Below are 12,375 nucleotides of genomic sequence, written 5' to 3' on the forward strand. Positions count from 1 at the left end.
TGGGCATGATATGATATATTACGATAATAACAATTAATATTTATCCCAAAATAATCCGTTCAAAGAATGCTACACAACAAACACAGATGACCAGAGAGTATGTTATGGATATAATTTATCGAATTCGGGGAGTTGGACATTTCAGCACACAGAAAAGTGGGATTGGCTGAAGGACAAGACGATATATGTTTCTGTGAATGGGAATGATTCATATGAGCTGTGTGGGGCAAATACAACATTTCCTTGTCTGACAGTGAAGAAGGCATTCGAGATGTGCGAAATACAGATAAGCTTGGCAATCACGCTGATGGAAGGGGATCACACAAGCGAGGCAACAACTACTGAGATTGAGGAAAAGAAGGTTTTAGTCATTGGGAAAGGGAGGACGGAGAGTTCGATTGGAACAGAAGGTGTTTTTCCCTTTATTCAACAATTTTCCTCTTCTTCGTCTTCTTCGCTTTCTTCATCATACTCGTCAATTATTTTTAGGATTTTTGTTGTATGAGTTGTTGGAGTGCAAGCGAAGCTGAGATTGGAAATAAGCAGCAATTTTTGGAGCAAAAGAGAAGCAATGTTGTTGATTGAATGATAGAAGATGGAGATGGGGCAGCGGGTGCGTTCACAGAAAGGAACAATATTTTGAAAAGCGAAAGATGAAGAGGTGTGTGAAGATTGTTAATTATGAAAAGATTCTTATTATTGCCACATTGCATTTTATTGTATTTTATTGTATTTTTCTTTTTAATTTGTTGAAGTTGTTTTGTTTTTGATATTTCAATAATATTCTTTTCATTTATTCTCTTCTATTTTTCTGTTGATACTAGAGTCTTTTCAGAAGTCTTTGATAGCAATGAATGCGAATGGAATATGGAAAGAAGGCAGAAGATGGAAATGGGAGAAAAAGAGATCATCAAAGAAATGGAGGAGGAAGAATGATTGAGTTGAAGGATTCAACAAGCGAAATTTGAATTGGAACATCAATTTCGAAAGATAGAGAAATTGAATTTTTGTGGATATATTTTTCTGAATATAGAAAAAAACTTTATTAAAGCAATTGTGATATTTAGAATATTATTCAATGCATTCTTTTTAACATTTGCAATTTGTATTTATACAAAAATATTTCAATAATACTCTGATTTTTCTTTTATTTATAGAGGTTGTAATGTTAATAAAACAACAAAACAATGTATACTGAAAATAAATAAAATATAGCACAAATACGTTCATAAAATAAAAAATGAAAATTTCACAAATAATTTTATGGGTTTGATCTACAATTTTTGTTTCATTTTTCAATATAATATTTTTGAAATTTTTTTACTAATACAGTGTTTATTAATTATAACAATCAATAATATTTCGAAAATTCACAAAAAAAGGTCAAATTCACTACTGGTACAATTTAGACCTATGCCGTCCCAAGCTAAACTTCTATCTTCTGCTAGTCTTGCTGATCCTGGTTCTCTTTCTCCGCTATCCCTGCCTTCCGTAACTTCTTCGTCTTCTCTTTCACCATCGTTATCTTCTGCTCCTTCTCTTTCATTCAGCTCCCGTCAAATTCATCATCAGGCCTCGTCTTTCATTCCTACTCAGAAAGACGAAAGAAATATTTATTCAGACATAGAATTTCAACCAACCTAACACAGCAACGGAAATGATTCTAAATCCTATCGAGAAAAGCTGATCATAAGGCATGCAATCTACAAGAAATTCTATTTTGGCCATTTCGTATTAAGATTGAAAGAATTCACAGAAAACAGAAGGAGCAGGGCAAAAATGATATTTGGTATGAACGAGTTCCAAAAAATAACCTTCAATTGATTTCACAACATCAAAACCACGTGAATTGCAGGAAATGAAAGGATGAGGGAAATTGATTCAGAGGAAAAGGCTTATTTAAAGAGAATTTGGAAAAGGCAGTTAAGTGAATCGGATACAAGCATGTTGAAATCGGAATGTTGAGGAAATAAATGTTTTTGAAGAAAATTACTAGATATGTATGAATATATTCTTTTTGAAGATAGGGTTATTATTTTATCTTGACCCTTTTTCTTTATTCTGACCCAAAAAAATGAAGTGAAAAAAATTCAAAAAACAACATAATTAAAAGAAAACAAAATCAGAATTAATTCTTCTGATAACTTTCCTTTTTCCTTCAGCTCGATTTAATGCATTATCTTTCTTTTCTTCATCAGAATCATCGTTTTTCACATGAAGAAATCTTCTTTTTATTTTTTTCTTTTCATCCACAACCGTCTTCACTTCATCTTTCTCCTTTTCATCCATTTCATTTCTCCTTTCAATATTCATTTTCAAATGATTTTCCCATTTCTCTAAAAGATTTTCGTCGGTTATCACTTTTCCATAAAAGTTGAATCTATTTCTTCGGGATGGAAGAGGATAAATAGATGATTCGGGCAGTTTCAAAAGAACTGGCCCAGAAGTATTGTGCAGAACACCGCTGCAGACAAAAGCTTTCTGAATTACAGAAGGTGATAATGCAGTGTGGATAGCTTGAGGCAGAACGTCGGAAATTGCAGCTCGTTTGGAGGAAGATGAAGAAGAAGAGGGAGCCTCAAATCTGTTTGTCAGTTCAGATTTAAACACAGCAAACACTCCTCTGTCCAGTGGTTGACAGAGGTGTGTGCTGTGTGGCACGAAGGTTAAAACATCGACTTGTTGTTTTTGGAATTCTCGCCAGATCGATGGATCTGCGCGAGATGCATGCGAGTCAAGAAGGAGAAGAATGTGTTCGTTTTCAAGTGACATGCGCTTTCTTCTTTCGATGATGGAAGGCAGAAGAATGGTGAGAGCATACCTTTTAAAGCACTCATTATCCATCCAGCCGCTTCCATTTGCCCAAATTTCCAACGTTGGGGATAATAGGCATTTCAGCTCTTCTGGCAGCTTTGCACTTGGCCACAAAATGACTGAAGGAAAGGCATATCCGTCAGCTGCAACAGCTGCTACGAATGTAGAATTGATCATCCTCGGTGGTTCTTTCGTAAAACCTGCTTTTGTATCTGCTGTATGCACTACAAGCTGTTTGGAGTCTGTGGGAACGCGCGTTGAAGATTCGTCAATGTTTATAATTAAAGCTGGATTGTAATTGTATTTTTCGTGCAGCTCGTCGAGTGTTTTATACCAGGGTTTTAAAACACTTCTGCACGAAACAGCCAGTCTGTTGATGTCCAGATTCTTCGGCGTTCCAGTTTTCAGCTCCGGATGACGCTTGACAAAGCCGTAAGTTGCAGACATTGAAACTTCAGTAAATGGTGCGTCTTCGTCATCGTTGTCGTTTATAACATTTTCTATCTGAAAAACAAATGATAAAAACATATAAATAAAAATTAAACAAACCAATTCTCTTGTTTTTTTCAAAGTTAAACATGTTCCAGACTTTGCTTCAATGTGAATAATATCCAAAACTCTTTGTTCCTTTTCTCCAACAACTGCTGCAGGTCTGCCAATTTTTCCAACCAGCCTTCCTTTTCTCAGCGCTCTAACTGCATTTTTTATTCCAGTGCGACTGAATTCCTTAGAATTGATAGCATCAGTTATACGAACAACTCCATCAACAACGATATGAGCCATTCGCTCCAGCCGACTGTGATACTTCCTGTACTTACGCGAAGACATTGCCCGCTGCAGTTTTTTCTTACCTTCTTTTAATTTTATTTCTGTTGATATTTTCATTTTTTTAATAATATTTTTAAGATCATAATAATTTTTTATTTTTTTAATTGAAATGAAATGAAAAAAAATCGAAAAATAACATTTTAAACAAACTAAAGGTTTCATGCCCCATGTAACCCTCCAATTCCACACAGAAGTTCAATGAAGGGGCTAAACCCCCCCATCTCCCCCCCATGCGAAATTGGGTTTGTTTCAAAATGTATTTATTTTTATCTATTGAATTCATATATATACTTAAAAATCTTAAAAAATATGAAATTGTGGGAAAAGTTAATGATTAATTAAAAAAAAGGTCAAGATAAAAAAAAAAGGTCGAGATAAAATTATAACCCTACAACAACAATGAATCTTTTTTCATGAGCTTTGTTTTCATTTGATGAAAAGGAGAAAATAGAAGAAATGAAAAAGAAATGTTTATATATGAGATGATGTTAAGGATTTTGATAAAAATTTGTAATGATATATTCATCAAATGAAAAGCTACGAAGGCTCAAGGAGTTTTATATGATATGGAAAATTTTCAAAATTTGAAAATGAAAGGAATAATAAAGAAATAAGAAAAATAATATCATTTCCAGTGATTTTTGTGTCAACAGCGCTGAAGGTGAGTGTTTGAAGAGAAACAAATGTTGAGGAAAGGAGGGTGAGGGAGGCGTCTTGGAGGAGGGAAATGAAGCCGTTGAGGGCATACTCGATGGTGGCACATGGGGTCTGTTGGGGTCTGCCACAGGCATCAGCATCAGTTCAGCTGTTAGAAACGATTTTGTTCTGGGCAATGAGGGGGATCCATCCATTGAACTCAGCTTTTCTAATTTTCCACGATTTCGTTTAACGTTTGATGAATCCGATGAATCGAATAAAAGGAATGGAGATTTGTTGGCTATACAAAGGTGAGGGGAAAAAAAAAAGAAAATTAACTATTTTTGATCAATAAAAATTAACAATTTTGTTTTCTTTTTTTCTTTAATATTCTTCTTTGTAAACTTTTTCTTTGCAATATTTTGTTTTGCCAATTATGAAATTTCTATTTTCCTTTTAAAGATTGATTTTTCAATTTTTTTATAAAACTAGATCAAAAAATTCTTTTTCACCAAAAACATTAAAAAGGTATGTTTTTTTGTTTTTATAAATAAAACAATTATATATTACAGAAATTGAAGTTAAATCCTTGCAAAAAATCATTTTTAACTTTATGATCAAGAAATACCACAATAGATTTTATTTCTTCGATTTTTGATCTTTTTTTATGATATCAAAAAAAATCACCCATATTACAACAATATATTTGTTAGTTTAAAACTTTTGAAAAATCACAAATGTTCTTTTTATGGAATAAAATTTCTCGAGACTTGTGAAAATTTTTTGTTTCATGAATTCTGTTCCATTCTTCATTTCGTAATAGTTTTCACTTTTTTGATTTTCCTAAATTATTTTGTTTGAAAGTTCCACACTATTTATGAGTTGATTGCAGAAAAAATTTTGAATTGTTCGTCGTTTTATTTTCAAACGCAAGAATTTTTACAAAAATTTTATATTTTGATCAATTTTCTGTCACCTCTCATGAAATATTTCAGTGATAAAAAAAAAATGTGGAAAATGATATGCTTTCATTTCAGTGTATTATTGTGAGAAGAAACCTAAGCAAGAACAAGAATAAAAAAATTATTTTTGTCAAAAGTATTTAATTAAAATAGTTTTCAAAAATAATAAAACTTGGGACAAGATTCTTCCATTTATGAAAAAAAAACAACAATTTGTTTATAAACTCTCTCAAATTCCTGTTCATAATAAGTCTTTTATTCTAATTTCAAAAAAATGTTTCACAATTTTAAATAATGAGAGAAGCATTTGAAAGTGAAGAATGTAACAAAAATCAAAAAGAAAAAATTAACTTAACAAATTATCTAAAAAAAGTTTGAAAGAAACTATTCAAGTAAAATATATATTATGAAAAGAAATAAAAACGGTTTTCAATAGTCGGGGAGTTAACCCGCTCGGGGGAGTTAACCCGCTCAGATGATCAAAAGAAGTTAGAACATTTTTCTTTCCACAGTTTTTATTTTTCTCTTCAAAAACAAACAAAAATCGTTGGCTGTAACATTACAGCAGAGTATTATTGGAAATAATTTAAAAAAGGATGAAAAATTATAAAAAGAGCATAAAAAATTGAAAAACTCAATTATATTCCAATATCGGACAAATCATCAGAACTGAGCCAAATTTTCCCAGATATTGCTCCTTCCGGTGCCCTGTTTGATGATGTGGCAATTTCTGCCCATTCTGGAGGCTTCTCTGGCAGTTGAGCAAGAACAGCATCTGGATTCAATGGATGAAGGCCTGTCACTCTCCAGCTGGCTTTTATTGTAGATGGAAATGAAGCCATTGCAATTGCTTCCTATAAAACGGAAATAAATTCTTTTCTTCTTTCACTCGCCGTGTTTGTTTTCCCACATTCTGTTGACTTTTTGAAACATTTTTTCATGTTGGCAAAAATGTACTGATCGTTGGGTTGCAGCAAGTGAGAGGTGTGCGAGGGGAGTTGAATAAGATCAATTAAATTATCTTTGCATAATTTAACGATCTCTGTAGAAAAATGCCCTGTTCCTCCATCCATTACCAAAGCCGCGTGATTATGTTGAAGTCCAATGGCAATTCGCTTTCTGTTTATGCTCGGAAGGATAGCTTTTTGAAATACGTCCAGAAAGCATGCAGTAGTCATATGTCCTGTTGAGCATGGTATGAACACTTCATTTTCTGTTGTAGCTTCAATATACTCTTTTGGAATTGTTGAATATGGAATTAGAATTGGAGTTAAATATCTCACTCCATCAGCGCTTGTGAGAAAAACTATGCACGTTGAATTTGGCAGCGAAGGCTCTGGAATGATTGGCTGAACTGAAGAAGAAGACGGAACCACAACATCTTCAGAAGATTTGGAAAAAACAGTTGATGTTTCATCCAAATTGAACAGCAATTGTGGTACAATTTTCACATCAGCAAAGAACTTAGTGACCTTGTCAAAAAAGGGACCAATGGTTTGCTTGGAATTATGTGCAGCACGGCCGATTGGTAACTTTGTTGCTTTTTTCAGAGCAAGTTTTGGATATCTTTCAATGAATCTCTTTGGCCAGTGTTTGTCTACAGATTTGACTTCTTCTTCTTCAGTTCTTTTTTCTCTTCTAATTTCATTTGCCTACAAATTACAAAAAATTAAAAAAACAATAATTCGAATGCTCACAAACCATTTCCGCTATATCTCTCATTGAATGGAATATTCCTTTATCTGCATCGACTTCCAATCTGACAATTAACCTTTGTTCGTCTGTTTTCGAAAAAAGAAAAGGTCTCCCGGGTTTTCCAATAACGCGATTCTCCTTCTGAGCTTTTTCTGCTCTTTTTAGAGAATGTCTGGAAATAATATTTGCTTGTTCAATTTCCGCCTTTTTGAATCCGCAAACAAGATGCAAGTGAAGACCTTTCTCGTGAGTAGTTTCCAGTAGCCTTGCTTCGCTGGATGCTGCAATTCTGTGGATCTCTAGCTCAATCTTTGACATTTTTTTCCAAACAAAGAATGGGTTGATTTTTGATCATCTGAGCGGGTTAACTCCCCCGAGCGGGTTAACTCCCCGACTAGAACTTGATTGATTTGACTGCGTCAAGTGGCATTAGATCGGTCAACATTCAATAAGATCGATCTAATGCCATTGAGACCCAGTCAAATTGGATGTGACTCAGTCACATCCGATGCTTTCAATTCTGGGTCTCCTGATCATTAATTGAACTATAAATGTTTCTAGTTAAAACTTTGTTATTTCTCTTTTAAAGCTGAATAAAATTCATTAATAATTGTTTTATTAATTATTTATTGATATTTTAAAAAAATTAAAAAAAAACAATAAAAAATTTGAGTTTAACCTTATTAATAAATTTGAAATTGTCAGAAAGTGATTGTCACTTTATATAAAAACTATTTATGTTATTATCGCGAACTAAAAATTATTCTTAACAAAAATATTTCGTTTTTTATGAATACTTTTCAAAAAGTTCGAAAAGAATGAAATAACAAAAGAACAATGCTTGCAATAGCTTTCTTTTTTTATTTGTTAATCAAATAATCAAAACAACATAAAACTATTCAGTTCAAAACATGATGCACATTTAAAAAAACAAAATGTTAAAAATATTTTCATAAACAAAAAAAACTCAAATAAATCGTATGTGCAAACGTTTATCCAATAAAAAACAAAAAGATTTTAATCTATTTCAATCAAAAAAGTTGATAACAAAGTTGGAATAACAAAAATGGAAAGTTATCAAAAACCTGAATCAAACTATTAAAACACCAAAAAATGTGATAAACATTGAATAAACTCTAACCAAATAGTGACGTATCAAAAATTCACACAATAATAACAATAATAAGGACAAATACGAACAAAACAAAAAAATGTTTGATCACAATTTGTGATCATAAAAATAACAATTTCGCCCTTGGTGAGATTGAGAGAAATTCGATAAAAATTAGAAAAATTCAATAAACCATACAAAAATCGATTTGACTGAGTCACATTTTCGTGACTCAGTCAAATCAATCAAGTTATACTAAACAAGTCCGCTTAGTATAGTCGGTAGAATATGAGACTGTCACTCTCATGGCCCGGGTTCAATTCCCAGAGTGGACGAATTTTTTCGTTGTGAAAATAAAAAATTTTGAATAATAGCATTTGTGTTTGAAGAATTCGAAGTACAATTATCACATTACATGATGAATGGATGGAGTTTTCAATAAATGAAAATTTTTTTCAATTTTTCAAAGTCTGTTGTTCAACAGAATTGTTGGAAAAATTTGTTTTTTCTTATTTTTATGTTTGAAAATAGGTTACAGGTTTTTTAATTTGTTTGTTTGCTTATTGAAGTTGTAATAATAATAGAAAATGTGCTTGTGCATTTTTTTGAAATTAATATTTGAATTGAATTTCTTTATTAAAATATAGAAGTTGGTGAACAATAAAAAAAAAAACAAAAAAAAAATGATAGAAAAAATATATTCTAAATAATTCTCCAAATTATTTTTTATGTGGCGAATGTGAAAAAAGTTTAAATAATTTCCAAGTGTTTATTTCAAAATTAATTGTGATAAAAGTCTTCACAAAGAAAAAATATGAACATCAAATTGATAATTCTAACAGAAATATCAAAAAAATTCACTCCTCAATTCAATAAAAAAGTTTTTATCACAATTTTATGTTTCAAAGATAAATTCTGTGAAATGATCTTTTCTTCTGTCATTTAAAGGAACAGATCAAAACAGATCGTAGCAAATTAATGGCACTTCCACCTAAACAATTGGAGGAACTGAAGGCATTTGTAGAACTTATAAAGCAACAACCTCAGATTTTGGATACCCCACAACTTAGCTTTTTCAAAGATTTCTTAATTTGTATGAAGAGATCTTTCGGATATTTTTTGATTTTGTAAATTTGAATTGAAACATTTATTATAATTAGCATGGGGAGCAAAAATACCTTCACCACCACCAAAACCCAAATCTCAAGGTTTTATTTCATTCTTATTAAAATTTTTAAATAATAATATATATAATTATTTTTTATTTCGATTTATTAGAACCTCCAAAGGCTGAATCCGAACCTCGTCCAGAACCTATGAATGTCGAGGAAGAATCAGAAGAGTCGGAAGAATCCGAAGAAGAACCAGAAGAAGAAATTAAATTGGAAAATCCAGATCTTCCTATTACCACTCCCAGCGAAGATGACGTACCAATTCATATTCCAGAGGAACCAGCAGAAGTTGATTATGAAAAAGTTGCAGAATTAAAGCAACAAGCCGTTGAAGCAAGAGAATCTGGTGACTTATCAAAAGCTCTTGATCTTATCACTCAAGTTATCAACTTGAACCCGAACTCAACAATTAACATTGGATTACGTGGGCAAATATTGCTTCAAATGAAAAGACCATTGGGAGCATTGTCCGACGGAGAAGAAGCAGTGAAGAGAAATCCCGATTCTGCAAAAGGATATCTTGTTAGAGGAAAAGCAAAAGCAATGCTGGGACAGTTTGTTGAAGCTTATCAAGATCTTGAGCAAGGTTTGCTTGCAATGTATTTTTTATGAGATACAAAACTCTTTATCATTTTTGGTTTGATTACGACAAATTGATTAAATAATTACAGCACAAAGAATTGACTTTAATGAAGAAGTTGCAGAAAGTTCAAAGTTGCTTGAAAAAAAAGTTCAGTATTTGAGAGCAGTTGAAGGAAGAGAAAGAAGAAAAGCAGATGTTAAAGCAGCAAAAGAAAGAGCAAAGAAATTGAAGGAAAGAGAAAAGAGAATCAAGGAAGCTCAAAGACAGAGGGAACAAGAAGAAAAAGAAGAGAGAGAGAGAAAAGCAAAGAAAGCCAGCGAAGCTGATGAATTTGACCCATCAATGTTTGCTGGAATGGGAGGAGGAATGCCAGGAGGCATGGGAGGCATGGGAGGAATGCCTGGAATGGGTGGTATGGGTGGAATGGGCGGTATGCCAGGAATGGGTGGTATGGGTGGTATGGGTGGAATGCCCGGAATGGGTGGAATGGGAGGAATGCCAGGAGGTGCACCAGGAGCAGGAGGTATGCCAAACATTGACATCAACGATCCAGAGCTCCAGGCAGCATTGAATGACAAGGAGTTCAGAGATGCCATGAGCGATCCATCAAAGCTGATGGGACTGATGAGCAATCCAAAGTATTCGAAGGTTATGACGAAGCTGTTGGGAGCCATGGGAGGCATGGGCGGTGGCATGGGAGGAGGAATGCCCATGGGCGGAATGGGTGGAATGCCAGGGATGGGAGGAATGGGAGGCATGGGTGGATTTCCTGGAATGGGAGGAGCTAAGTAAATCAAGAGTTGTGTCTGAGCACAAGCTCTTGACTTTACGTTCTTGTTATACAATCTTTGTTTTCTTCCTCGTAATAATCGGAATTATTAAAGCTCTATTTAAGCATTGGTTATTCCGAATTACTTATACTGTTATTCCTGTTTTTCTAAGTCTATATCATACATCGTTTAATCATTCACTTACGTTTTATTATCAAACAGCTGAATGATAAGTCAATAATCAGTTTTTTCTTTTTAGTGAAAATCAAAATCTATTTCTTTACGAACATGTTTTCTTGTTTATTTCATATGCGGGAAAATTCAGAATTCGTTGTTTAATCAAAAGCAAAAATTGACGAGAGCTGTCAAAAAAACAATCTCTTTTCTTTGAAAGTGGAAAAGATTATTACACATTAGTTGTGACTTTGAATATGCATCGGAATAAAAACTTTGAAATAAAAAAATTGGGGAATATATAAAAAAGATAAAAAAGTTTGTCTCATCAGAATAAAAACACAAGTACATTAAAGTAATTTTGTTTTTGTGATGACGAATAGCAGATGAGTTCTGTAAGAGAAAGAATATATACCTTCCAAGAAAACAGATTATATTTAAGAAGACAAAAACAGAAAATGGAAAAGCACCTCACATATTCGAAATATACGCAACGGACATTTAAAAATATTACATTACACAAGAATAAATAATATGTTAAAATGGGCAATGCATCTTTTAATCGCCCTATTTCAATTAAACCATTGTCCGCAAAATCTATTAAAAAAAAAAAAATAGAAAAATTCCAAATATATCAGAGGTAATATATAAAAATTTAACTGCACACTTGAATGAAGAATACAAGGATCAATATAAATAAAATAAGTATAACAGGCGGTAAATAAACCGTCAATGCCATTGGGAAGCTACAATTAGAAAATAATGATAAAAAAGGTAAGCAATCATCAAAAAGAGAATATTTGTAAAGTGAATATTTAATTAATACCTGGGCCATGAACCTTTCTTTGCAAAAGTCCAAAGTAACTTTCGAGGAGTGTATTTAACTTCCGTTTGATAATCATTAAGGCATTCACACACATGGTGCCAGCTGTTGCACTTTGTCCATGACATTTTCCTGTGAATAAAGGCTTGGCTTGCAGTTTCAATTGCTTTATCCCATTGCACCGGGATTGCACGACTTTCATAAATTAAATTTTCTTGCTGTTCAGCTTCCTCCAGCTCAGCATTTTTTGGTGGCTTTTGCTTTGGATAATATCTCCAAATTCTATTCAAAATTAAAACAAAAACATCATAAACAATTTTCCTCATTTAAGTCGAATAAAGAATACTTCATTGGCCTTCCATATTGCATATGGTTTATCTTATTAAGTCAAATAGAATTTGTTTGTTTTATATTTGAAAATGTAATTATTTAAAAATAGGTTGAAAAAGAAAAGAAATGCAAAGCATACTCCAACTTTATCTGTCTTTTGAAAATCCCATATACGTCCCTGACTATCGCATATACCAACATGTCCCAAGATAGGCACCAACCAAGAAATTACTGGTATTGCATTCCACACAATTCCAAAAGGAAATCTATCCTTGTTGCCATTTTCTCTTTCAAGAAAATCTGAAAGCGTTTCTGGTTCTTGATAAGCTTCTTCTGCATTAGCTTCTTGTCCATCACTCAGTCGCTGCTGATCTTGCAATTCTGTCTGTGAATCTTGTTTTGTATCGTCTTCCAAAGAAGTCATTTCTAATGGTTCACTTTGATCTTTCTTTGAAAAAATTTTGTGTGGCTATTTTT

At 32.8% G+C, this 12,375-nt stretch overlaps 3 protein-coding genes across 3 annotated transcripts; 2 read left to right on the forward strand and 1 right to left on the reverse strand.

The window, feature by feature from the left end:
• Window positions 1-1,413: 1,413 nt before the first annotated feature.
• On the forward strand, window positions 1,414-1,644 carry MONOS_16215 (uncharacterized protein; the record flags this gene model as incomplete). The annotated part of the gene is made up of 1 exon (XM_067869128.1): window positions 1,414-1,644. One exon carries the CDS (start codon window positions 1,414-1,416, stop codon window positions 1,642-1,644), a length of 231 nt encoding a protein of 76 aa, XP_067725415.1.
• Window positions 1,645-8,994: 7,350 nt separating this feature from the next.
• Window positions 8,995-10,836, forward strand: MONOS_14862 (putative hsc70-interacting protein). The gene is made up of 4 exons (XM_067867700.1): window positions 8,995-9,139; window positions 9,207-9,254; window positions 9,325-9,804; window positions 9,890-10,836. The coding sequence occupies exons 1-4, from the start codon at window positions 9,025-9,027 to the stop codon at window positions 10,591-10,593; spliced, it is 1,347 nt and encodes a 448-aa protein (XP_067725416.1). The 5' UTR covers window positions 8,995-9,024; the 3' UTR covers window positions 10,594-10,836.
• Window positions 10,837-10,855: 19 nt separating this feature from the next.
• On the reverse strand, window positions 10,856-12,326 carry MONOS_14861 (putative Protein of unknown function (DUF778)). The gene is made up of 5 exons (XM_067867699.1): window positions 12,038-12,326; window positions 11,915-11,946; window positions 11,572-11,850; window positions 11,413-11,491; window positions 10,856-11,342 (listed from the first exon to the last, which is right to left on the reverse strand). Exons 1-5 carry the CDS (start codon window positions 12,320-12,322, stop codon window positions 11,322-11,324), a joined length of 696 nt encoding a protein of 231 aa, XP_067725417.1. The 5' UTR covers window positions 12,323-12,326; the 3' UTR covers window positions 10,856-11,321.
• Between the last annotated feature and the right edge of the window lie 49 nt (window positions 12,327-12,375).

The sequence above is a fragment of the Monocercomonoides exilis genome (assembly GCF_001643675.1).
Source record: "Monocercomonoides exilis strain PA203 chromosome Unknown scaffold29-1213020, whole genome shotgun sequence".
NCBI lineage: Eukaryota > Preaxostyla > Oxymonadida > Polymastigidae > Monocercomonoides > Monocercomonoides exilis.